We start from the raw sequence: 27,418 nt of genomic DNA on the forward strand, positions 1-27,418 counted from the left end.
AATTTGAGTCCGAAATGAAGCACGCCAATGAGTATAAGTAGGCATGGCATACCAAGCGCGTACGAATTTACATGCTAATTAATTAAATAAAGTGGATAAACTTATAAATATTACCCATTTAAGAGACATTAAGTCATAAATTAAAGTGTTTTAACTTATTCACTTATTTGATGGAAGGAAACGATAGATAGAGTTATGTTAACTCACTTTGTTTAATAATGGGAGTTCAAAAGTCTTAAGTTAAATCTTAGGGCTAACTATAAAAGATCTCTAGCCTTCCAATTCAAACTTGCAATAAGCTATGTTATTAATCAAAGAGTGACTCTGAGTGAAATAGACTATATTTATAAAAAGCTTTTATAAAATTAGTGAGTGTAAAGAACTTTCGATGCTTGAATTAATGACTATATTTAGAGATATGGTTCTGTCTATAATTTATCTTACATGTGGTATAAGAGCCACTTTCAATTCTACTTTGATACCATATATATTAAAAGTCAATTCTACATTTTTTTTAAAGGTTAGGCATATATTAAACTGTAAAATATACGTGGATTGTAAAAAAATCAAAAGAAAAAAAAAAGAGATAATAGTTTATGACTTTTTGTTGTTGGTCATTAATATCTACTTCAGTCGTTAATTAGGCAGAAAAAGATCGGCATAATATATGGGGGGTAACATATTACATATTTTTCGATGGTAAAAATATGATTGTAATTAGTTACCAATTAATCTAGCATTTTTTTCATTAAAAAATTATACAAACGACATCATGAGTTTAAATCATTAAATTATTGTATGGATGTATTATTTTAGTATTTTCAATGCACGCTATAATTAATTTCACATATTCACAACATTTATTAACTTATTTAGTTCAACAAAAAAAAAAAAAATCAATACATTAGAGATATCACATAAATTAATTACGTAGAGTTGTAATAACAATTTATATTAAACAGCTATCAAAGACAAAATAAAAGTTATATATACCCATATTAGACAGAGGTAAAGCTAAGAGTTGGCTAACCTGGGCTGTATCCTGGGTAAGCTTTTTGAAAACAAAAGTTAATTATAATTTATAAATTTGTCTTTATTAATAGTTATAAAAAAAATAATAAATCTAATAGCCCACCTTAAAAAATGATGCTAGCTTCGCCACTGATCTTAGATAGATTAAATGTATTTGTTTTATGATGTGATTATCTATCGGTAATTCAAATGATTTAAAATCAAAATGGATTGAAATCAAAATGGGGAACGAAAATTAAAATAAATTATTTATTTTAACTTATCAATTAGAACAGTAATGAGTTGTATTGCTATTAATGTGTTTACTTTATTATTTTGGAAGTGGAATGAATTGTTGCAAGTCATTGAAATGACTTTAATTGATTAATTATAATAATTGTGATTATTATTGTTCAAGTAATCATTGTTAATAATGATAATAACAACAATAACATTATTATTATTATTATTATTAACAACAATTACAAAAATAAGAATAGTAACAATAACAATAATAATATAATATAATAATAATATTGTAATTAAGGACAAAAGTGAAATTATAAAATTTAGGTGAGATAAAATGATGATTTTAAAGAATAGGAACTTGATTTCCTATCCTTATATGTATTAAGTTACCATTTCTTAATTTCGAAATATATGATCCTAATTCCTACATATTTCATTTTTATCTTTACCACTATTTTAATAAATAAACAGTATCAGTCATTTTATTTTTAAATTTGTATTCTTCACTGATTCGATAAGTAAATGCGCCAGTAAACGAACTATTGATACAATGAATAAATATTAATTTTTTTTTTCAATAATAGGATATTGAAACGGAAAAATAAACTGTGAATGTGACAGGCAAAAATACGCGGTTAACAAAATTTCAACAAATTAACTGACAGGGAAATTTTTCATCAGAAAGCCTAGCTAGCCTCCAGTTAAGGCTAGAATACCGTACACAACCACCGCCTATAATAAAGATACTGCATTGCATTATTGCAGCTGCAAGCTGCAAGAAAAGATTTATGCCGACACTACTACACCGCAGCAGCTTGCTAATTAATGCCATCTAATATATATTAATATAGGGGTGCGGTGCTCTCGCTCTGATCCACAAGTGTTATGGTGTCACGCGAATATCTATAGAACTGGATCGAAAATGACAAGCTAACCTAAAAGAAGACTTCATAATTTATGCCTTGAAAGGAAAAAGAAAAAGAAAAAGAAAATCAATTAATTAAGGTCCGGACGCCCTGTCCTACAATCCACGCCGGTCATTAACTAATTTGTTTCTGTGTTCATTTTTCTCATTCGTCTTCTGCCAAAATCGCTAGATTCTGGACCATCTTTAATTTTCAACAAGAACGTGCTTTGACATTGATTCTTTAACTACCCCGAGGGAGGGAGGGAGGGAGTATAAACTGAGTAATTTCTGTGTTGTACATAGATATCTAAGTAATTTCTCTTTCGCTGCCAACATCCATGCGTTAATTATAACATTGTTTCGGATTCTTTTATTTGATGTTAACGGTGTATGACATTGAATTCTAAATTGGATTTTGCTATGTTACATTGAATGTACCATACACAACTAACAAGAACCACACAATTATGTGGGTTCCATAATTTGTGTGGTTCTTGTTGGTTGTGTATGGTACATTGAATGTAACATAGAGGCTCCCTTCTAAATTTAGTCTTATCAATGCATTCATGTAGCAAATATAATTACACACATGTGTGTCTAATGCACATTTTAAAAAAAAATATTACTAAATATATGTCAAATTTTGTTTGGACATTTAAAGAAAGTCGTTAACTCAAAGTTTAAATATAGGATTACGGATAAGTTTTCGTCACATAAAATGTAGATCTAAACAAAATCATGTGAAATTAGAATGGATGATCTAATATTTTAATTAAAGAGCGAGCATTTAAACACAAAAATTCAGTTTTAAAAAATTGCTTAATTGTAACTCTCTCTTTTTTGGAATTATTATATTGTTACTTTACTAAGGTTCTAGATATACATTTACGTGGCACTCATTTAATTCAAAAATCTACTTCTACAATTATTGATGAGAAATCTACGTATAAAAAATGAAATTTCTCTTATAATGACATTGAGCGCGTACATCAACTGAGTTCTTAAACCATAAGGACACCTAGCATCTCCAACTCCAAGTTAATAAATACTATCATGTATGGTACGATCGATCGAGTCGAACGGTTAAGATCGACTTAAGAGTCGGTGAACATAACCCAACAATTGAGGTGACGCTGATTTGATCACTCCGCTGCCCACTTCCTCGTTTGGTGCATATTCAATTGCTGCTTTTGAAGTGCGTCAAGTGACACTTCCATGATGGAATCACCACGTGTTAATGTTTTAAAGCCAGGACTCCAAAGCTTATAATTATTAATAATTTAAATTAAAAAAATTATCGGTCATATACTTTTAAATAGCGACCTTATTAAATGTACTATAATATTTTTTAAATATATCACTCGTATATTTTAAGTTGATAAAATATTTCTATCGTCTATTAATTCATTAACTTATATTAGAAAGTTAACAAAATTATGATAAATTGACTATTTCACTCTTAAAACTCAAAATAAGGTAAAAATATAAATTTATTCAAAAAATTAATATAAATTTTCAATACACTTTCTTTTGTTATTAACAATACGTTTTTTTATTAAAAAATATGAATTATTAATGGTATATATTATTAATAATTATTCGTAAAAAATATCTATATTATACCATAAAAAATTATTAACAACATATTATTTACAATTATACATATTATACCATAAAAAATTTCAATTGGAGCTTAAAGGAGTAGATCTTAAAAAATTTAGGTTAAATTTTGGAGGAGTAGATTCGGTTGTAAAATAGTTTTTTTTAGCAATTATTAACAATTATTTGATAAATGAAATGACATGTCATTTTTATCAATATATATCATATGATATGTTATTTTTTATTAGATAAACAGGATGACATGTCATTTTTTTAAAAAGATTAGATTATCCTTATAATATCAGCGCTTGCAAACGACAGTTAACGGATAAGTAGATGGTAGAAGTGTTTTGTCAATTTAAGATATACAAATAATACACTTAAAAAATATTATAATATATTTAATACATGTATTATTTAAAAATATATGACTAATAATTTCCCATTAAATTATCCTGTGTAGTCGCGACCGAGGACGAAAAATATCTGCGTGACCGTGATTCCTGGGTCCAGAATATCTGGTGTTGTGGCTAAGCTTGTGTTCGCGCGGTCCATCCTTATCTTATCACCCCGTGACTTTATCGCAATTAGGGAAATAAAGTAATAAAAAACTAATGAATGAATTTGCAGAATTTTTGGCCTCCCAGTTCCCACTCAACGAAGTAACTTGAGAAAACTGCAAAAATTTCCAAAAACAAACGCGTGCCCAGTCATTTTCTATTTGGATCTCTCTGCGAAAACGACTGCCATTCTTGCTCATTTTCTCCGTGAGTCACATCATAGTTGCTACAGACAATTACCACACCAATTGGGCGTGCAATCACGAAATTACGACGTGCCTCCTCAATTATTGTTGGATTATTAGTATATTCCCATTAAATAAAAATAAACAGTAAAAGAATATCCAACGTTCCGCATCTCGCTTTTCATTAATTTTTTTTTGTAATATGCACCCCTTGTATGTATTGTTTAACAGCGAAGCAGAGCAATCAACTTTGTATGAGTAAATAACCTTTCTATAGTCAAAATTGGAGTTCGAATAAAAGTCTTAAGAGAGACAACAGTGATTCTTCATCCTTCGATGCTGACTCTGCATCGATCTGATCACTGACTGGCTGATTGCTCTGGATATATGTAATCCATATTATCCATTAATCTGATGACTTTACAGCTCAATCGTGTCCTACCATGGATAACGAAATGATGGGGTAGGAGTCGAATAATACTATATATTAATGTACGTTAAGTCTTGTTTGGAGCAAATTAAAACTAGAAATATATTGAAGAAATTAATTCTGAAGATAAAACACTGAATTTAGTGTTCGGCGACATTTCCCCATTTTCCACCTTGCAAATAAGTTATTCATTTTACAAAATACGAACTGCAGTCATATATAAGCCAAAATAATAATAATAATAATGATAATGATAATGTTGCACTAATTCCGTGAAAATTAAAATGCAGATGCTTGCAGCGGAAAAGAATAAAAATGGAGAAGAGAAGGGAGAGAATTTGATAGCGTATAAAGTCCGAGTGTTCGACACTTCGACCCATCCTGGAAATATATAATTAAACAAGCAAACAAGTTGCATATAAAGATTACTTCTCTTCTTTTTCCCCTTTGAGGAATTGTAATGTTTCTTTGAACTTGTGTTACACGACTCATACACATATGCATCCTACATATAAGGAACACCGTGAGATATTAGCATATTACTAAATATAACAACTTTACAAGTTCACAAAATACAGGTGAGAGTGGCCTCACTTTCCAATTTCTAATGAAGGAAAAACAAAAATCATTATGGTTATAACAATTAAATCACTAAAACATTGTATTTTCCATTTAAGTTTATGGTCAGCGTACCGTGCACATTTAGTACAAATATTCGCATTTTAAAGTCAATGAATTTGAGTTCATAAATTTTTTTTTTTTTGTGTGAGCATGTAATTCTTTGTACCAGAAACTACTTGCAAAGAATTTCTTGGGTCTCCACTTTTCTTAAAATGTTGCAGCACTAAGTAGCGGCGGTGTCAGAAATTTGTCTTAGCAGGGGTTAAGTTTAAATAATAATATAATCTAAAAAATGTCAATAAGTAACAAGTATCAAAAATAAAAATTTATTAATATATTCAATACATTTATAATTGATCTCAACATGTTTTTATATGTTAAAAACGTTAAAAAATAAACTTATTATCAAGAATACAAAATATATATTTCTCTACATTTGCAACAATAATGCTACTCAATTATTAATCTCTAATCTGATTTCACATATGATTTTTCCTAAAATCCATAGTTGAAAATGCATTTTACTATTGTAGTCATGTCAACTAGTAAAATCAATGTTAATGTTATCAATAAATAAATTAATGAATATAATTTATCTTTTTCAGTATCAACTATTTTTCTTGTTAGCCTATCAATCTCTTTCAACTTTGAAAATTTATTATTAGAACCCACCTATGTAATGTAAACATCAAATTGAATTTTAAGTGTCATAAGATTAATTGAAGAAAAATCATTTTGATAAACTCAATAAGATAAAATAATTTCTGTTTTTTTGTGTGAAGAGAGTTAGCGTGCAACGAATCTCAAAATATCAATTTCTTTGTGGGTTAGAAGTTAAAGAAAAATACTTAATATTTTGGTTATTTTTAAATTTTAATAAGGACTTTTATGATAAATGAGACAAATATTAAATTAAATTTATAAATTTTGCAAAGTTAGAAGGGGCTTGAGCCCCCCTAGTTTCTAACGTGCATCGCCTATGGCACTAAGTGTCGCTGTGTCTACACATTTTAAAAAATGAAGAATTAGATTTGATGGTATGATCTACTTAGCAAAAATTGATTAGATATATATATATATATATATATATATATATATATATATATATATATTAGCATCATATTTGCAGTTAGATTGCTCGTCTAGACCAAATCCATATACACTTAAAAATGTGTGCAGGCGTCAATCTAGAAAAAAACATATACCACCTCTCTCTCTCTCTCTCTCTCTCTCTCTATATATATATATATATATATATATATATATATACTTTTAGAAATTATGAATGTATATCGTTAACAAAATACAAATGAGAGATTATTGTTGTTATGATAACTACACTGCATTATTGCAAAACGACATCATATTGTTCTATTTTTACTGTTTAAATTAGTGGTGTGTCGTAAGTGTGGCCATTGATAGAGAAAAAGGATATACTAAAATATTTAATAATAACTCAAAACTTCTCTTATGATTATATAAAATAATTAATTTTCAATAATTCAAAGAAATAAACACAAAAGATAATTATAGATGGAAGAAGATGCCGTTGGGGGTGGAGAACTTCCAAAATACTAAAAATTAAAGGAAAAGGACAAGACTTGCATCCCACAAAGTGAATAGTGCATGAAAGGAGACACAGACAACTTGGCCGGTCCCATTCCCAAATAATTGACTCCTCACCGTTCTGAGTAAGTGACGATTAAATCGGCCCGAGTTACTCGCGCTTGCCACGAGCCCCTTATAAATATAAACCCATCTCCACGTTACGCTTGCCACACTCTTCTTGAGTCTCGACTCAACTCCACTTCTCCTTTCTTACGATAATAATAACAGTAGCAAAATCTTCAGCAAGAAATATCGCCATGGATCCCTACAAAGTACATATACTTTTGCTCTCTTACTATTTAGTTCTTCATTTTTTTTTTCGATATGATCACTTGATTCTTAATTTGCACTCTTATATTGCTGTGGCCGTGGCTACTAATTAATTAGATTATCTGTTTGCTATTGATCTGGTTCATGTTCGTGACACCTGGTTTCCCCCCACCTTTTTTTTTTTTTTTTCTCTCTTTACTAAAAGTTCAGTTTGTATGTAATATGATCTGGGTTGCTACAATTTATTCATCGGATCGAGATCATGCATGATGTGGATTAATTTATACATATCACATGATGATCTGGGTAATTGCTATAAGTTTATTCATCAGATGGGGAGATCATGCATGATGTGGATCATTCTCTTTTGGTCCTGAGTTAGTTGTCACCTTTTATTTATTCTATATTTTTTTTGACTGATCGCTTGCTTTAAATTGATCCCCTTTAGAGTTTTCAAATGATTATTTCACGCGCTCCTAAGGGTTAAAGGAGAGGATACCAAAGAGAAGTTAATTTAATGTTCCGCATACGCATTTATATATGTAGGCAGTAGCCAGATCGCCAAAGGATCGAACAAGAATTTGATAAAACAATCAAGGAATTAATTCCTTTTTACATAAAATGGGCTCAACCGCCTGTGTTTATTACTGATCAGGCAACAGATTAATTAGATCACGAGATAAATTTGGTAGCATAAAGAGTATTTCGTATTGAACAATTTACATTATTTTTTTAAATTATTATTACCGTTTTAAGATCATGTCTTAAAATTCATTTTTTTTGAATTAATTAAATTTCTACTTAAAATAAAAAAAGTTGTTTAAGTAATTTCAAATACAGAGAGATTTTAAAAGAGATTTTGAAAAGGCGTCAAAAGGCTACTCTAAATTAAATCTAAATCTAGATCACGAGCTGTCCGAATACGATCATATAACGTCCTTTTCCAAATAAATATTTCTTGTACGAGTATCACCGTACGGAGGCTGAAAGGCCCGTTAAACAACATCGACCCAAAATTGACTGACCCAAGAAACTTCCAAATTACCGCCTCAATCACAAACAAATCTTTTTTTAATTTAAAAAAAAAAAAAAAGGCGAACGAACACTCCAAAATCCAAATTCTGTAAGAAGAATGAACGCACACTCTTTGCTTTCGCGTTCGAGTTCGCGCTCGAGTTCGCGCTCGAGTCTTGCCGCTAATACAAAATTTTTTCAATTAGGGTTTCAAAATCTTTTTTGTATTTTAGGAGGTTATGATGTATCGGATAGTAATTTTGAATATATACATGTTGATGACGAGTGCAGTTGCTTCCGTCAACTACTCACAATGCCCCCTTTATGACTACAAATGCCGGCGCTCCTGTCTGGAACGACAATCACTCCTTGACTGTTGGAAGTAGAGGTATTCATTTTATCTAATCTGCAGCCCTTTTCTTTTTTCTTTTTCGGTTGGTAATTGCTTGCTCTCGTCTTGGAATGCAATTATTGAGATCATCATCACAATAACAGAATCTCTGTTTAATTACTTCGTTGTTGTTGTTATTATCACTAATAAAGTAATTAAGGAACTAAACATGGTGTTTTGGATCACTCACTAACAGGTCCTGTCCTTCTTGAGGATTATCATCTGGTGGAGAAACTAGCTCATTTTGCCAGGGAGAGGATTCCAGAACGTGTCGTCCATGCTAGGGGAGCCAGTGCTAAGGGTTTCTTTGAGTGCACCCATGATATTTCTCACCTTACTTGTGCTGATCTTTTTCGAGCTCCAGGGGTTCAGACACCTGTCATTGTTCGCTTCTCCACTGTTATCCATGAGCGGGGCAGCCCTGAGACACTCAGGGATCCTCGAGGATTTGCAGTCAAGTTTTACACCAGAGAGGTGAGGGTCTATCTCTAATGCCTTTATTTTTCTATATTGATCACTAAAATGTATTAGATGATAGCATATGTATCCACGTCATGGCTGCCAGAATCATGAAAACAACATTTAATCAGTAGATTTGATGGATGTTCTGTTGTGTTACATAGTTCCCGTGGGATTCTAGAAGTGCCAAATAAGAAATAGGGAAAATGAGAATTTTGTAACTCTTTGGAATTCTTTGTATAATCACATGCGGCTTTAATTATATCTTTCTAAGATTATTTCCTGTACTTCTTAACATTTCATATATGTATGAAGTTACAGAATTGTAAGCTAACAAGCTCTTATTTGTTCTATTGCTTTACACATTCTTATTGTGATTTTTTCTTGTGAACTCAGGGTAATTGGGATCTTCTGGGTAACAGTATCCCTGTTTTTTTCATCCGTGATGCAATCAAATTCCCAGATGTGATCCATGCTTTTAAACCTAATCCAAAGTCTCACATCCAAGAGTACTGGAGGATCCTCGACTTCTGCTCCCACCTTCCTGAAAGCTTGTCCACATTTTCCTGGTTCTTTGATGATGTGGGTATTCCACAAGATTACAGGCACATGGAAGGCTTCGGTGTTCAAACTTTTACACTGGTCAATAAGAATGGGAAAGTGCACTATGTGAAATTCCACTGGAAACCAACTTGTGGAGTTAAGTGTTTGATAGATGATGAAGAAGCAGTAAAGGTTGGTGGATCTAATCACAGCCACGCTACTCAGGATCTCTACGACTCAATTGCAGCTGGAAACTATCCTGAGTGGAAACTCTACATTCAGACTATTGATCCCGATCACGAGGACCAATTTGACTTTGACCCACTGGACGTAACCAAGTGGTGGCCTGAGGACATCATCCCTCTGCAGCCAGTTGGACGCTTGGTCTTGAACAAGAACATCGATAATTTCTTTGCGGAAAATGAAATGCTTGCATTTAACCCTGGTATCGTGGTTCCTGGGATCTACTACTCAAATGATAAGATGCTCCAATGTCGAATCTTTGCCTATGGTGATACCCAGAGGCATCGCCTTGGACCCAACTACTTGATGCTTCCAGTTAATGCACCCAAATGTCCTCATCGCAACAATCATTATGATGGTTTCATGAATTTCATGCACAGGGATGAGGAGGTACTTAGTTTCTACTTTCCCCCCTGGAAACAAAATTTATGAATCAAAATAGGCTCGGCACCTATAATCTATCCACATTTATCTTAACTTAGATAATGGTGCATGTCTTAAAGATACAAGTGCTTAGTACAAGTGGATGGTATCAGAATCTAACCTGTTGTGTGCTAGTGTTATAAAAAAATGCTCTAATTGGATATTATGATGCTTTGTTTTAGGTCGATTACTTTCCTTCGAGGTATGATCCTACTCGTCATGCTGAGAGATATCCCATTCCTTCTGATGTAATTACAGGAAGGCGTGAGAAGGTAAATTTCTGTACTTGATAATTCTTAAATCTTGAAATTCTATTTTCACTTACATTAGGAGATGGGTTGGTTCATAAACATAATTGGAATATATTTATGAAGGCTAAATTTTCCAAATCTATTGGTAAACGCAGGCTTGCATTGAGAAGGAAAACAACTTCAAGCAGCCTGGAGAGAGATACCGATCCTGGGCCCCAGACAGGTAAATTCATGTTTGCCCCCATTTTTCAATTAAAATATATTTGTGAAATCAAAACATTAACCTCTTTGCTACATTTTTATATGGCTTAGGCAAGAGAGGTTCCTTAATCGATGGATTAAGGCTTTATGTGACCCACGTGTCACCCATGAGGTTCGCAGCATATGGGTCTCTTACTGGTCTCAGGTGAGACTCCCTTTCATTTCAACCTGTTGCAAATTATGGCTGCAACTTTGAAAGTTGGAATTTTTGGTGATATTGTTCTCAAAATTGAATAATATATGTAGCGTGTATCAGCTAAACTAATCATACATGGTATTCTTTGCTGTTATGTATATAGGCCGACAGATCTCTGGGTCAGAAGCTAGCTTCTCGTCTCAATGTGAGGCCAAGCATTTGAAGGTGTCACTTGAACTGGAACACTGGATGCTTTTGACTTGCCAAGAGTGAGCAAGGAGTGAACACCAAGGGTGCAGCTATGTGAAGAATTTCGATCCTATGTTTGCTGTTGTATATTGTAATATAGAAAATAAACTTGCATGTTATGTGACTCTTTTCCTGTTGTTTCAATTAATAAAAGTCTGTTTTATGAAGTTCAATATCGGATCTAGAGTTGTTGAATCAATGTTTGCTGCTCTGGTTGCCTCAGTCTCCTAATTAGTGATCCTCTTCCAGTAGAAAGTTTCGTAATTGCAAGAGCTTATTGTATTGCCATTGTTTTGCATCAGAAAACGAATAGATAGATTCTTACTCACTGGTTGAATGCTTGAACTGTCTTGTTCTAGAGTCTCGATTGCTTTCAACTTTGTTATGCTGCAGATTAGAATTCTGGAGATCAGTTATAAGTTTACTCTGCAAAGTGATTTCATTCTACTGTTCGTGAATTCACAACTCTTCCTGCTCAAAATTTCATTTTGCCATCTATAGACAAATGTGGTTTATCAAGAGTCGTGTCTAGACGACAACCAAACCCTAGATATCTACGGTGCGCTCTCACTCTTTTCTTGTGTAGGCATTCATATTATGTGTTTTAACTTTTTCATATCTGTGCATTTGTAGTAATAGATTTGGTGTGTTTTGTGTTTAAAGTAATTTTTAGAAGCTGTCAAGCTAGTTACATATCAGAATTTTTTTTTTTTTGGTGGAAAAACTAATCAAGTGGCAGCTTAACTGAGTACAAGACTCATGAAGAGATTGACAAATATATATATATTTTTAATATTTTTGAGAAGACCAAATGAATGTTTGCAGCTGAACTTTGAATGACTATAAAATTTTCCGGACATGGATAATAGCACAAAGACCAAATTTTGCTTGATGTAGGTGACGTGGAAAAGGAAATCAATATAGTAAGTGTTCCTAATTGCTGCTAAACCACTGTAAACAAGAGTTGAGTTATTGAGATTTAAAATATTGTGCCAGATTTAACACATTTCTTGTTTGTAAAATAGATTTGTTTAGTTGGGCTATGATCTTTTCTTCGTCCATGTCATTATTTAACTGTAAAGCAGAGCAGAATAATATAGCAGCGGGGAAAAATGAGGGAAGACACATTGCTCTTTTGATTTTGAAGCACTGTAAAATTCCTTCCATTTGGAGTTCTAGCAAGTTGCATACCATAGGACATAGTGATTTATGCATGTTTGATTTGGCATTTCCCAAGTGGCTATCAGTCAAGATTTCTTTCTTTCATTCTGCAGGAGAGAAGCTCCCGACACCTACCATGGTGCCTTGAGAAGTGAAGGCTTTTGGGAATCAGTTTGGTTCTGTGTAGATGAGTTTGCACTGATACTCAGGAAGTTATGTTGACCTTCTCTATAGCATCAGAAAGGCACAATGCCAATATATTTCATTTAGCTTAGAGATTTGCTAGGAGAGCACAGTTGTTCATTTGGTCTGTGGTTTTGTTTCAGATATACGAATCAATGCTGCCAGTTTTCCAAATACAATTCCTGTGGGTTCAGGTGTTAGCTTTAAAGAAAGTGGAGCAAGGCAATAACGTGGTGATGGTTTGTAACTATCGCTGTTCATTGGACTTGGTTTTGATGGACTTCTTGGAACTTGGATGTGTTTTCTGGTTTATTTGAATGATACTAATCACAGCATGATGATAAAGAATCCTCGTTTGTGTGAAAAAATTATCAGAATCAGGAACTTGCTCAAATCTTCAACAATCTTTATATTCACAAAGCAATTGTAAAATTGCTATGAATCATGAATGGATATCAGGGAGGCTTTGTGAAACAATAACATGATCCCAAGCAACATCGATTTTTTACCTGTTGGATTCATCATGCTTAGCCACTTGTTTGAAATATTTAGAAGCACTCTCGAACTCAATAAGTATGCCTGGGAACACAAGAAATGCTCTTGCTTCAGCCTTATTTGCAGTTCTTCCCAGATGACAACCCATTATCAAACCATGGACCGATGCTGGAGGTAAGCTTTCAATTTATCCAAAAGTTCCAACATTTATGTTAGATGTTTTGAGTGAATCATGTTTGCTTCTGAATATGTCTGCTGATCGATATTTTGCTAGAAAGACCAGTTTGTCAATATCATAAACTGCGTGATTGTAAATAAATGAAAAATTTCTTATAAAACTCCACATGCTAGATGAATGTGCAGCCTAATCCTACAAATGCATCGATTGACCATAACATATGCCGCAGTTCCCTTCTTACTACCATAGAGTCACTTTTCCTGAGGGTAGCCCTTGACCGTTAGGTTCGTAACACCATTTTACAAGTTTGTATTTTATTTGTACCATGGACCTCAGCTAAACTAGGGTGCAAAACTCGAGAGTAGATTATATAAACTCTAATATAAACCTTCTTTTAGGAAGGAAAATGAAAGATTGCAGGTAAGGCTTTAGGCCACTAAATTGTTTGCTTAGCAGTTTCAGCATAGTACACACAAACACACACACACACACACACACGAAGGTACATATATACACTTTTTTAATGATGTGTTGGCATACGTATATACAAAGTTCTTCTCTAACGAAGATATCCTCACATTATTAAAGTGAGGATGTTACAAATATACAAAAAAATACAGATTTTACTACATTGAAAACTGTGTTCATTTTAAAAAAGTGCTATCAGAATGATAAATATGCACCCAAAAGATTCCTTTATTCTCTTTTGTATAATAAACATTACATTATTATACTATATGATTTAATCATTTTTTTTGTCTTTTAATAAAGTCAGGAAACGTTTATCAAATAAGTACTATATATATATATATATGGAGAAATAACAAGATTTAGCAACCTCTACATAGCATAGTAAATTTTATTGAGAAAGAAATGAAAAGATCATTGATGGGTAGAAGAGAGAGAGAGAGAGGGCGGCGAAGCTGAACTTGATAATTGATTTTTGATACCCATTTAATTTAAGTTTTAATGAAAACGAAACACACTCAATTAGGAAGATACTAATATTCTAATAGAAGAATTCGCAATTTGAAATTATTAGTAATGGATTATTTAAAATTTAAAATTATTATAATTACATAAAGTGGATTGTATAGATGGTTCAACCAATAAAACATTAAAACTATCAGTAATGCTTGATGAGACTTTTACGGGAATGTTATCCACTTTCGCATCAGAGTTTGAGAGTGGTTTTTCTTAAGCAGAATAATTTATTGATGCACTGAAAATAGTTTAGACAATTAAAAATAATATACAAATATGATAATTTATCAATGCTCAGAAATGTATGCATTTAGATCCCCCCCCCCCCCCCCCCAAAAAAAAAAAAAAAAAACAAAGAAGGTATGCATTAAAAAGTGGGTCCAAAAGAAGTCAGTCTTGTGGCGGCAAAGCTCACCTCACCACACGCCCATTTTACTCTTTATCAAAAGCGTAAATTATACCGTTCACATTGTAAATCAGCAGCTTTCATTTCGCGCACACACTCGCACAGCTCTTCGAGTCTATCTCTTGACACTTTTCTAATGATAGAGCACACGTCTCAATGCTCTTCTGGAGACGTGGCGTCACCAAGCTGGTCCATGTCATCTTCTGCCCATAAGTGGTTACGAATTCTTTGTAGTAAACTTCCAAAACACTGGATAAGGAACCCTTGAAATCCTGTCGTTCGCAAAATATATAATTTTTTAATCTTTCATCACCTTAAGGATAATCATCTCTGTTGCGGGTCCCATCTCTTGCCTTGAAAGAATCAATATCGGCGGAGAATTAAATTTAATATAACATATCATCCAATCCACGATATTTTGTCCTAAATTATTCAGAAATATTTTTTTAGATTATTTTATAATTGGATAAAAAAAAAAGTGGGCATAACATTTTAGATTATTTTGGCCTGCAAATAGGTACTATTCAAGGCCTTGCTCTTTTTCCTACAGCCCAGGTCTTCAGTTTGAATTTCAATATATGCATGATTTAATAATAAAAAAATATTTTAACATAAATGATAATACAGTTGAAAATTTTAGTAGAAATTGATATGACCTAAATTTATTAGTTTAATAAAAATATAAAATAATAAAAATAAATTATATTGACGCAAAGTTATTTAATTCAATTAATTGAATTATATCATATTAGTCTGCACAAAAGAAATTTGTATAAAAGTTTATAACTCTATTATTATTATTTTTTATTTAACACAAGAAAATAAAAATATTTGACATATTATTTTTACTAAGACATTTATTAATATCGGTTAGTAAACTAATATATATAGATTTTTTAAAGCTTATAAATTAAAAAAACTTATTAATTATTTTTTAGATATACTAAGATTATCCCAAATACTTTACCTTGAATGAAGTGATAATATTGAATGACTATTCTAGGTATGTACTAAATAGCCTTAAAATGATAACAAATAAATAGAGTAATGATATAGCCATAAACTCTTGTATAAATTTATATTGTACAAACTGATGTGGCGTTAATTCATTGGTTGAATTAAATATTTATTAGCCCACATGATTTATTTCTATTATTTTATATTTTCATTAACCAATGAATTAATACCACATCAATTCGCATAAGATAAGTTTGTACAAGAGTTTGTAGCTGTATCATCACTCAAATAAATATCTTACGCTTTTCTAAAATAAAAAGATAGGATAATTTTTTAAAATTCTAATAATATAGTAATACTCGTTTTCTATAAATGCCTATTAAACTAAGGCTCCGTTTGGTAGAGCTTATTAAATAGAGCTTATAACAGTAGAGCTTATAGCAGTAGAGCTTATACCAATAGAGCTTTTGAACAAAAAGTCATTGGGTATTTGGTTGTCAATAAAAAAAATATTTTTGAACCATTAAACTGTGTGATATTTTTTATATTATATATTTTTAAAAAAACTCTATAGCCTCTACTCCCAAAAGCTCAAAAATAGAGGTAAATTAGCTTATTTAAGCTAAAAAAATTCTATTAAAAAAATAACTAAACACCATAAAAATTTTTAAAAAGTGCTTATACGATTAAATAAGCACTTATGGTTCTTAAATAAGTCATACCAAAAAGGCACTAAGCCAGTTAGAGACTTACATAATAAAATTGAATCTTTTTTTCTTTTTCATAAGTCAAAAAATTGATTGTACTCTTTCTATACTAAGATGAAAATTAAGTAATATAACATTCTTTTTTTTTTCAGGCTATTAAGTATGAATAATATTCTCTAATTTTAACTTTTAAGTAAACAAGAATATAAATGACTTTTAGTTGTTGTATTAGATTAATTCCCCTATTTTATTATAGTAACATAGAAGGAGAGTGAATGAAGATTTTTGAACATTGTTTTTATTTTTTTTTTAAGTAGTATTTAAAGAACCACCAAAAAAAAATAATAATAAAAGAAGGAATAATTATCAATTTATATTAATGGCGAGACGTGATATTGGCGAGAAAATGAACACGTCGAAGCTTGTTTGTCTCATTACGGATTTTTGGTGTCGCTATAGATAGAAAAACGGGTGAGGCCTCTCTGACATCTGAGGCTGGCAGAAATTAGAAGCGCGAGCCACGAGAGTCTGTGTATATAAATAAATAATAAGGCAGTAGTATTGCATTCGTGATCACCGGCTTTTGGTTGCCACACAATCCCCATTTGTCTACTCTCTCTTTTTCTTTCTCGTAGTGTAGCTTCTCGTTCAATCTTTTTTTCTGCTTCCCTCCCGCTATGGATCCATACAAGGTACTAATCCCATCTGTCTATTTGTTTTAACTCTTAATTCAATCGATTGCTTTATTGAGTTTCCATCCCAATATCTCTATTTGATGGGTCAGGCTATTTTAACTTGAATTTTTGAATGATTGGAATCTGTTTCGGTTTTCATCATCTGCTTTATTAGATATTCAATTTCTAGATCAAAGCTATGATCTTCCTTTTTTTTTTTTTTTTTGGTTTGAAAAATTTTACCGTGTCGTTAGGGTTTCCCCAATGATTTTGAGAAGAAGTTTTAAATCTTTTCGCTTGTATATGTTTAGCTCCCATTTAAATGAAGAGACTTGTACTAATAATCTAATATTGTTTGTGTTTTTGTATCATGATGATACAGTTCCGCCCTGCCAGTTCTTTCAACGCCCCCTTCTTTACCACCAATTCCGGCGCTCCGGTATGGAACAACAACTCATCAATGACGATTGGACCTAGAGGTATCAACACGTTATTGTTTATTCACTGTTTTCTGTTTGGTAATTGATGTTGTTTATTGTGCTAGGAGTTAGCAACTTGCCCTTTTGAGTTGTTGGATTTGTGTTTGACTTATTTGCCATTCTCTCGAATTAGATTTATGTATATTATTGCTCAGCTGTTTTATTATTTTGGTTATTGCTTTTATCGCATATCAAAGTCTCTGTTAATTTGGTGAGCGGGGGCCATTATCATCATCTTTGTCATTATTCATGTAGCCAGTGGAAGTAAAATAATCAGAATATGTGCTTTGATCGGATGAGTAGCAAACTATAGGTATTCTAGTCTCTTTTGTAGACTATCTTATCTTTATAATATGGATTTCCGATACTGGTCTCTGCTATGCAATGTCAAATGGAATTAATAAGTTAGATCTATTTTCAAAAGTATTAATCTTGAGGTATATTTTTTAGTGTCAATCTACAAAACCAGAATATTTTTCCTTTCTCCATCTGGCTTGGCAGAACATTTTAATTCATAATAAGATTCCTTATTGGCTAGTCCTTTTTATTTTTTTGCTTCACTTTGATGGATATGGTTTAAACTTTTTAATTCAGGGATTTAAGTTGCTTCAATTTGACAGGTCCAATCCTCCTTGAGGATTATCATCTAGTGGAGAAACTTGCAAATTTTGATAGGGAGCGGATTCCAGAACGTGTTGTCCATGCCAGGGGAGCCAGTGCTAAGGGTTTCTTTGAGGTCACCCATGATGTTTCTAACCTTACTTGTGCTGATTTCCTTCGAGCCCCAGGGGTTCAGACGCCTGTCATTGTCCGCTTCTCCACTGTTATCCATGAGCGTGGCAGCCCTGAAACCCTGAGAGATCCTCGAGGATTTGCGGTCAAGTTTTACACCAGAGAGGTGAGAGGGGCTTATGTCATACTTGTTTTATTACTAATGTGTATTAGATGGTATGTAATATGTGGGGGATCATGGAGATGATCGTTTAGTTACAAATGATGCATGTATTTAGGGCATGGGTACTTGTAGCTTTAAGTTGCTTTTGCTGAAAGAACAGGAGATTTTTCTATTTTGATTATGATGCTTCAAAAATTTTATAATTGTAATGGTGAAATAGGGAAAATAAGAGTTCTTCAATTGCTTCGGCAGATTTTCCCATGTGATGTGGTTGCTATAACATATTTTCATGTGTCTTCAATCGTATGTAAATATGTAATCACTTAGTCATGAAGGCTGCATAGGTTCAGCATTTCGTGTGTTTTAAGTCATCCGATATTTTATTACTCCATGAAGGTGGACAAGTTGCAGGCTGTCAAGAAGTTAGCTCCCCTACTTGTTGATAGGTTCTTACGCTGACCTTTTTGTCATGTGAGTGCAGGGTAATTTTGATCTTGTGGGAAACAATTTCCCCGTCTTTTTTGTCCGTGATGGAATGAAATTCCCTGACATGGTCCATGCGCTTAAACCTAACCCAAAGTCTCACATCCAAGAGAACTGGAGGATTGTTGACTTCTTCTCCCATCATCCTGAAAGCTTGCACATGTTCTCCTTCTTGTTTGATGATGTGGGTGTCCCACGAGATTACAGGCACATGGAAGGATCTGGTGTTAACACTTACATGCTGATCAATAAGGCTGGGAAAGCACATTATGTGAAATTTCATTGGAAACCCACTTGTGGGGTTAAGTGTTTATTGGAAGATGAGGCAATCAAGGTTGGAGGAGCCAACCACAGCCATGCTACTCAAGATCTTTATGACTCAATTGCAGCTGGAAACTATCCTGAGTGGAAACTCTACATCCAGATTATGGATCCCGACCATGAGGACAAATTTGACTTTGACCCACTTGATGTAACCAAGACCTGGCCTGAGGACATCTTGCCCTTGCAACCTGTGGGCCGGTTGGTTTTGAACAAGAACATTGATAACTTCTTTGCAGAGAATGAACAGCTTGCTTTCTGCCCTGCTATTGTGGTTCCTGGCATCTACTATTCAAATGATAAGTTGCTCCAGACTCGAATCTTCTCCTATGCTGATACTCAGAGGCACCGTCTAGGGCCGAACTATCTTCAACTCCCAGTAAATGCACCCAAATGTGCTCAGCACAACAATCATTATGACGGTTTCATGAATTTCATGCACAGGGATGAGGAGGTACTAAAATAACTAAAGAAAATATCGGTTACTTGCTATTTTAAACTACTTGTATCTCAACCAAGATCATGATGCATGCCACAAGATATTACTGCCATGTGTTAGTTGCCAAAATGGTCTGCTGGTGTTGTTTGTTAAGATTGCTTTCTAACTAGGTACAATATGATGATTCTTTTTAGATCGATTACTTCCCTTCAAGGTATGATCCTGTCCGTCATGCTGAGATGCATCCAACTCCTCCTGAAATCTGCGGCGGAAGGCGCGAGAAGGTCAGATCTCTACTTGGCTTTTCTTTTTTTCCTGAAATAATCTTAATACAGATTTGCATGAAGGGGGATACTTTACATTATGTCTATACTTGCTTAGTGACCGAGTGAGATTTATATCTTGATTCTGTGGAGTTTTTGATAGAATGGGTTTAATACTAGACAACAGTGGATGGAAGTATTTTATTTATTTATTTTTTTCAAAATCTAAACTAGTTGAATCTGTTGTGTTCAATGCAGTGCATAATTCCAAAGGAAAACAACTTCAAACAACCTGGAGAGAGATACCGATCTTGGGCACCAGACAGGTGCCATGTTCTATCCAAGTTTTTTAGTAATAGTGATTGTTGAAACTGTACCATGGATCTCTCTTAAAATTTCTTCATTCAATTGCTTGTAGGCAAGAGCGATTCATCTGCAGATGGGTTGATGCTTTATCTGATCCACGCGTCACCCATGAGATCCGCCACATATGGATCTCATACTGGTCTCAGGTAAGACTTCTAGTCCTTGCAACTTTTTGTAAATTGAACATGGGTTTGCGAAATTGTTCTGATGTGATATTTGATTCAATACATATTCAGGCTTGCAAGTCTCTGGGTCAGAAGTTGGCATCTCGTCTGAATGTGAGGCCTAACATTTAATGGTGATGCGGAGCTGAGTGATTTAGAAAGAGTTAGCAAGGAGTAAACACAGAGGACGTCAGCAGTTTAAGGAATGCGAATTCGTTTTCGGGTGGTGTGTTATTTTGTAATACTAAAAAAAACATGTTGGTCCTGTAATTCATAAACATGATGTTCCTTAAAATAAATGCTGGTTGTACGCTCAAAATTTGTATAAAGTACAATCATATTAGTACTTTTCTGTTATTTTCGTTGCATGCCGCTGGATTTTGTTAAGTTGACGCTTTTGCTGTTCTAGTTCTTCAGTATGGTGGGTTTTGTGTGTTCAGCTGTCTGCATCAAATAGGAAGCCGGGCAATGATTGTGTTTGTGGTGTTAGTTTGCTTTGAATAAAGAATGCATGTAGAGTTGGTAATGGGGGAGGTAATATGCAGATTTCTAACTTCTGAAATGCAGATTTGATCTAGCTATAATTTAATATTTATTATAGATTTATAACCAAACACACGCACGATAAATAAATCTTTGGTTAATACAGTATCTCTTTTATTAATTTATAGACAGAATAGATAAATTTTTTAATGTTTGTAATTATTTGTAAGAGTTGATATTTAAACTATGTTATTATAAAATAAATATAATTAATTCTGATAAATATATGAGGTAAAATATCATTTAATTATGTGATACATGTCACTAATAAAAAAATAACAAGATTGAAGATGTTGCTGCGTGAAGTCTTTTTCATTACACAAGACACAAGAAAAGATTTATCGACGGGGAAAATGCGTTTCGAGTTTTTTATTTGAAAGGGTTATGATTACGAGAGATAAGAGGGAGGTGAAGAAATAGAATAACGACACACGATCGATGTAACCATTAGAATCCTAGAAATATGCAAGCAATAAAGAAAGTTACAGTATTTTTTTAAATTTATTAATCGAGTGGACCACAGTTAGTTTATTATTTGGATCCAACTAGAATCCCAACCATCCTCGTCGATCGTCATGACTTGCCTTCTGCGTTTTGATTTGATTACCAATCACAACTTGCACCTAATTTAATTTAATAAACTGCATTTTCTTTAAAATGCAGCATGAAGGTTGAAATAATCACTAACTCCCCTTTTGAGTACTTAAATTAAATAGACATCATTTTTGTTTTGTCTTCTAAATATTTGCAAATTTTTATATATACTTAAAAATAAATAAAAAACCTGTATCTCCTTTCCCATTGACTTGAGGAATAAGAACAACTGGGCTTTCCCTCATTAATATGGTCTTCATTTCATTTGGGGATCATTCATTTTCCAGCCACGTCTTTTTGGCTGAGGCACGTATTTGTCTAATGAAGCTGTGGCCGGAATATTTGTAGAACTAGCTTTTATTTTGTTTTATTATTATTATTATTAATTTATGATTCGTCTCTGAATAAACAAAAGGAGCTTCATAGTCATGGGAAGTCGTACTTCAGTCAACACAGCATCGGTGCCTGAATGGATAGCTATTTGATATAAATGATTAAACTGGTCATTATTTCATAAAACAAACAATTTAGGGGGCCTGAATGTTAGTATCCGCAACTGACAAAAGAAGACTCCCAAATCAAAACACAAAACGCCCACACAAGTCTCCACAACCAGTTATGCCATGCCCCGGTTGTCGTCTGAATATCGCCAAACCCAAAATATTATGGAAGGGAGAATCTACTCCCATTATTATTTGGCTAATCCTAAAATACATGCATGTAATTTAGGGGATTCTTATTATTTATGATTATGGAGGAGAATTCAATCCAGTGGGGAGCAGAGCATCTGAGCAATGCAAGTGGTGCACACGCAACACACCCCTCCAGTTTTTACCACTTCGAACAAATCTCATTCCTCTCTCTTATATTAATTATTAAAGTACAATTCCTTTGAAAGGACCAAAAAAAAAAAAAAAAAAAAAGCTTTTATCAAACCATTGCATCAGCAAAAATGATCAGCTCCCTATCTCTATCCGAGCACAAAAGTTTCGACTATGCAGCGAGTATTACAAGGTCTAAAATGCGAGTTGTTTAAGTGGGGTCAGGAGTCAGACATTGGAATCAGCATCTTCTCTTTGCAAATTGCCGGGAATCACCGAGTGTGTTAAAATTCTTAGGATTGGCTTTGGCTTGCCAGATAATTACTATGTACACAAATTAATTAATTTATTTTTTGACAGACTGTTTAAAGCTTTTTATGAGATTGTCTGTTTGTTTGTTCCGTTCATGTTCCAGCTCCTCAGACACTCAAGCTTTATTGGGTATTTTTGGCAACTTATATTTTGGAAAAAAAAAAAAACACACCCATTTGAGCGTCTTCAAGAATCTGAAACTAGTGAGTTATTCTGCTGCCTTTGATTTTTGTTTTGCTTAGTTTGCTTATTATGAATGAAGATGTTATGTAAATTTCATGGCTTTTTTCCTTTGTTGGTAAGTGTGTAGTTAAGTGTATCCCTGTGTGCTCTGAGCATATTGAACGAATCTGTAGAAAGTGGGTTGTTGACTTATTGTATTGTTTTGTTTTTTTCCTTTTTATGTCTGAAATTTATGGCTGCTTTGATTGATATGATGGTCCATAAATTGGGTTTTATTCTCTAATTAATTTGCCGATGAATGATGATTCTTTGACTGATATTGGATGTGATGGCAAAAAAGACAGAGGGCTTAATCTTCGTACAATATGCATAAAAAAAATCATTTTTTGTTATTTGCCTGTTCAATATTCTGGACTTTCTTGTTCTTATCTCAACTTTTTCTTCTAAATGATTCTTACCAACAATGTCTCAACAACAGGAAGAAATTATATTTTGAAGATTGGATTTGGTTTTGGAGTTTCATCTTTGGAAAAGTTACTAATAGTTGGGAGCCTTAGATTTCAACAATTGTGCTAGACAAGATTGTCAAAATGGTGTTTTGAGAAAATATCAACATGGAAGATACTGTTTTTTTGCCCGGTACCATGCGTGGAGCTTCATTGGATTCTGCAATGGACTTGGACTACATGAATGAATTGCTGGCAGAAGGATGCTGGCTGGAAACTATTGATGGATCTGAATTTCCTCATCCAAGTCCCTCTACTTCTACAGCCCTCTTTGACTCTTCATTTGTATGGCCAGCTTCAGAGATTACCAATGGTGATACGGGCAGAAACCCTTCTCAACAGGGCAAGCAAGATGATATGCAACAATCATTCTTTCTGCAGACTTCATCTATGAATGACCCCCAACAGAACGGCCCTCTTAGTACCCCGTCTCTTAGCCAGGGCATGGTTAATGTTGATGAAGACGATGGTCAATTGGATGATAATATTGCTGAAGGTTCTGAACTCAGTAAAAGACGGTGGATTGGGCCCAGGGCAAATCTGGGGCCTGCAACTTCCGTTATTCAGAGATTAGGATGGGCAGTTGGGTATATTAAGGATTTCTCAATTAATAAAGATGTCCTTATACAGTTATGGGTGCCTGTGATTAGGGCTGGTAGACAAGTTCTGACGACTTATGATCAGCCCTTCTCACTTGATCTTAAATGTCAGAGACTTGCAAATTACAGGGCTATCTCTATTAAGTATTATTTCTCAGCTGAAGAGGATTCCAAGGATGTGGCAGGATTGCCTGGTCGGGTTTTTTTGGGTAAGGCTCCTGAGTGGACTCCTGATGTCCAGTTTTTTAGAAGTGACGAGTATCCACGAGTTGATCATGCTCAACAGTATGATGTCCGTGGTACCCTTGCTGTGCCTGTTTTTGAACAAGGTAGTAGGACTTGCTTGGGTGTTATTGAGGTTGTGATGATGACCCAAAAACTCAAGTATAGATCTGAACTTGAAAGTGTTTGCAAAGCACTCGAGGTCAGCTTTCTATCATTACATTATAGTTTCTCCCTTAAGTTTCCTCTATATTTTCTAATTCTTTCATGTTTTTTACATTATCGAGCTCAGCAAGTACTATTGTTAAAAACTATGCCATCATTGAATATTAGACTTTTTTTTTTTTGTTGAGTGTTGATATTTGTACAATTACTACGGGATCGGTTCAATTAAACAATAGAATGTCCTGTAATTTCCCAGGACGAAGTAATATGTAATCTGGATCTTCAATTGTCTCTTGCAGGCTGTTGATCTTAGGAGCTCTGAAGTTCCAAGTACTAAAAACATGAAGGTAATACGGTAATGGTTAAAAGCTAATTATCTAATTAATGGATATATTTCATTTTGTGTTCACCAGTAGGATTCCTTTTATATCAGGCATGGAACACGTCATATCAAGCTGCCTTACCTGAAATTCGAGAGGTCTTGAGATGTGCTTGTGAGACGCATAGATTACCATTAGCTCAAACTTGGGTCTCATGCATCCAACAGGGAAAAGTTGGTTGTTGGCACTCTGACAAGAACAACAATCATTGTGTTTCCACTGTAGATGATGCTTGCTACATTGCCGATCCTGATATGTGGGGTTTTCAAGAGGCTTGCTCTGAGCATCACTTGCTAAAAGGTCAACGTGTTGCTGGGGAAGCATTTCTGACCAACCAACCGTGCTTTTCAAATGATATAACCTCCTTGAAAAAGACCGAGTATCCTCTGTCTCACCATGCAAGGATGTTTGGTTTGTGTGGCGCTGTTGCAATACGTTTGCGGAGTATTCTTACTGGTAACTCTGACTTTGTATTGGAGTTCTTCTTGCCCAAGGGTTGCCGGGATCCTGAAGAGCAGAAGAAGATGCTTAGTTCTTTGTCCATCGTAATACAACAGGTCTCCAGGAGTTTACGTGTTGTAACAGACAAGGAGATGGAGGAAGAAACTAGTTTGCCAGTTAGTGAAGTTATTTTCCCTTCGGATGGTAGACCCAGCAGGGAAAAGATATTAAAAGTGGACTCTCATTCTGAAAAGTATTCTCATGATAATTCATTTCAATCAGCCTGTCTTACGAAGGTCCAAAGAGATTGTGATGTCTCATTAAACCAAAATGGAAAACCAAGGAAGGTATCGGGTAAAAGGTTTTTGGAGGGGGGGCACCGCAAAGAAGATTTTAGCCTGAAAGGAAGTGCTGAATATTGTGATGATTCAAATTCTGTTGAGGGTAGCTTCTCAAGTGTGGCTTTGGGTAAAACAGGAGAGAAAAGACGTACCAAAGTAGATAAAACTATCACCTTGCAAGTTCTTCAGCAATATTTTTCTGGGAGCCTAAAAGATGCTGCAAAAAGTATTGGCGGTAAGCTTACAAACAGCTCTCATTTCTTAGCAAAACTTTAGTAGTGTATTGGTGGCTGTTACATTCTGTTTTCATTATGGACTGTTGCTTTCTCCGTAGAGCCTTTTCAAGCAAATTATTAAACTCTATATATTGTGCTTTAATAGAAGTTTTTATTGTGTTTCTTTTGAGTAAGTTATCTTCCCAAGCATATCCACAGGAATATTCCAGCGCTTTTTTACCGTACTCAAAAGCATAATACACAACTTCCAAGCAATGTGAATAACGTTAAGCTTATACAAGTAATCTTTATTCTGACATTTATATACTTATTACAATTCAGTTTGTCCCACAACCTTGAAAAGGATATGCCGGCAACACGGGATAAAACGTTGGCCTTCTCGAAAAATCAAGAAGGTTGGTCACTCCTTGCAGAAACTCCAGCTGGTGATTGACTCCGTTCAAGGTGCCTCTGGTTCTTTTCAAATTGGTTCCTTCTATACAAACTTCCCAGAGTTGGCTTCCCCAAATTTATCAAGATCAGGAGCTAGCCCTTTTTCGAATTCATTGCCAACTGATCAGCAAAAGCTGACAGGCATGCAAGCTAAGGGTGGAACTTTAAGCCCCCAAGCCCAAGCTGCCAAATCACCATCTTCCTCTTGTAGTCAGAGTTCAAACTCCAGCCAGTGTTGTACCAGTGGGACTCAGCAGCACCGTTCTACAAATAACATTGCTGGTAGTGAGGATCCTGTGGTTGGAGAGAGCTTTGATGATGTTGTTCTGAAAAGGGTTAGAAGTTATGAAGAGCTGCATGCCTCAAGTCAAGAACCAAGACTATTACCGAGATCCCAAAGCTACAAATCTTTCAGAGAACAGCCTATTCCTCGTTTACCAGAAAATGGTTGCCGGATGTCACAAGAGGTTGTTGATGGACGAAGAGTAAAAGTCACATACGGAGAGGAGAAAATCCGGCTCCGCATGCAAGACAATTGGAAGTTTCAAGACTTACTGCAAGAAATTGCCAGGCGATTCAATATAGATGACATGAGTTTATTTGATGTCAAGTACTTGGACGATGACTCTGACTGGGTGTTATTAACCTGTGATGCTGATTTAGAGGAGTGTATTGAAGTATGCCGATCATCTGAGGGACAAACAATAAAACTCTTGCTCCAAGTCTCTCATCATCTTTTCGAAAGGCGTTCAGGTAGCAGTGGGAATTCCTGATCCTAAGAAATTCTGTTGCTCTCTTGGAATTATTACGAATCCTTCAATTAATTCAGGTATGGGTTTTTTTTTTTTCAAGTCTTTGCCAGTAAGCACTGAGCGAAATGTTCTAGGCTTCAAGCATTGTAAATGAAAAGCTGTATTAGGAAAAAGTTTCCAAATGCATGCAATCTAAGGCTTCGGTTATTTGACATTGGAAAGCTGGATGAATGGGTTTCTTTTCACAATGTCCGAAAGAATTACTGAAAAGAAAAATGTTGGAACGACGGGACAAATTATTTGTAGTGTAATATTAATTTAAT

The 27,418-nt window shown here is 34.1% G+C and overlaps 3 protein-coding genes across 4 annotated transcripts; all 3 read left to right on the forward strand.

The window, feature by feature from the left end:
* The first annotated feature begins 7,326 nt into the window (after positions 1-7,326).
* On the forward strand, positions 7,327-11,588 carry LOC18041273 (catalase). The gene is made up of 8 exons (XM_006435298.2): positions 7,327-7,445; positions 8,749-8,845; positions 9,045-9,322; positions 9,704-10,483; positions 10,699-10,788; positions 10,923-10,990; positions 11,080-11,173; positions 11,328-11,588. Exons 1-8 carry the CDS (start codon positions 7,431-7,433, stop codon positions 11,385-11,387), a joined length of 1,482 nt encoding a protein of 493 aa, XP_006435361.1. The 5' UTR covers positions 7,327-7,430; the 3' UTR covers positions 11,388-11,588.
* Positions 11,589-13,237: 1,649 nt separating this feature from the next.
* LOC18041274 (catalase isozyme 1) lies at positions 13,238-21,094 on the forward strand. 2 transcript variants are annotated; one of them, XM_024183996.1, is made up of 8 exons: positions 13,238-13,426; positions 17,541-17,637; positions 18,258-18,535; positions 19,014-19,790; positions 19,970-20,059; positions 20,297-20,364; positions 20,457-20,550; positions 20,641-21,094. In XM_024183996.1, the coding sequence occupies exons 1-8, from the start codon at positions 13,352-13,354 to the stop codon at positions 20,698-20,700; spliced, it is 1,539 nt and encodes a 512-aa protein (XP_024039764.1). In that variant the 5' UTR covers positions 13,238-13,351; the 3' UTR covers positions 20,701-21,094. The 2 variants fall into 2 exon arrangements, with proteins under 2 accessions (XP_024039764.1, XP_006435363.1); XM_006435300.2 differs by lacking the exon at positions 13,238-13,426 and adding an exon at positions 16,948-17,176.
* Positions 21,095-22,619: 1,525 nt separating this feature from the next.
* On the forward strand, positions 22,620-27,418 carry LOC18040959 (protein NLP4). Its single transcript, XM_006435301.2, has 5 exons — positions 22,620-23,041; positions 23,500-24,550; positions 24,813-24,860; positions 24,947-25,910; positions 26,233-27,418. The coding sequence occupies exons 2-5, from the start codon at positions 23,636-23,638 to the stop codon at positions 27,114-27,116; spliced, it is 2,811 nt and encodes a 936-aa protein (XP_006435364.1). The 5' UTR covers positions 22,620-23,041; positions 23,500-23,635; the 3' UTR covers positions 27,117-27,418.

The sequence above is a fragment of the Citrus clementina genome, unplaced genomic scaffold, assembly GCF_000493195.1.
Source record: "Citrus clementina cultivar Clemenules unplaced genomic scaffold, Citrus_clementina_v1.0 scaffold_5, whole genome shotgun sequence".
Classification (NCBI taxonomy): Eukaryota; Viridiplantae; Streptophyta; class Magnoliopsida; order Sapindales; family Rutaceae; genus Citrus; species Citrus x clementina.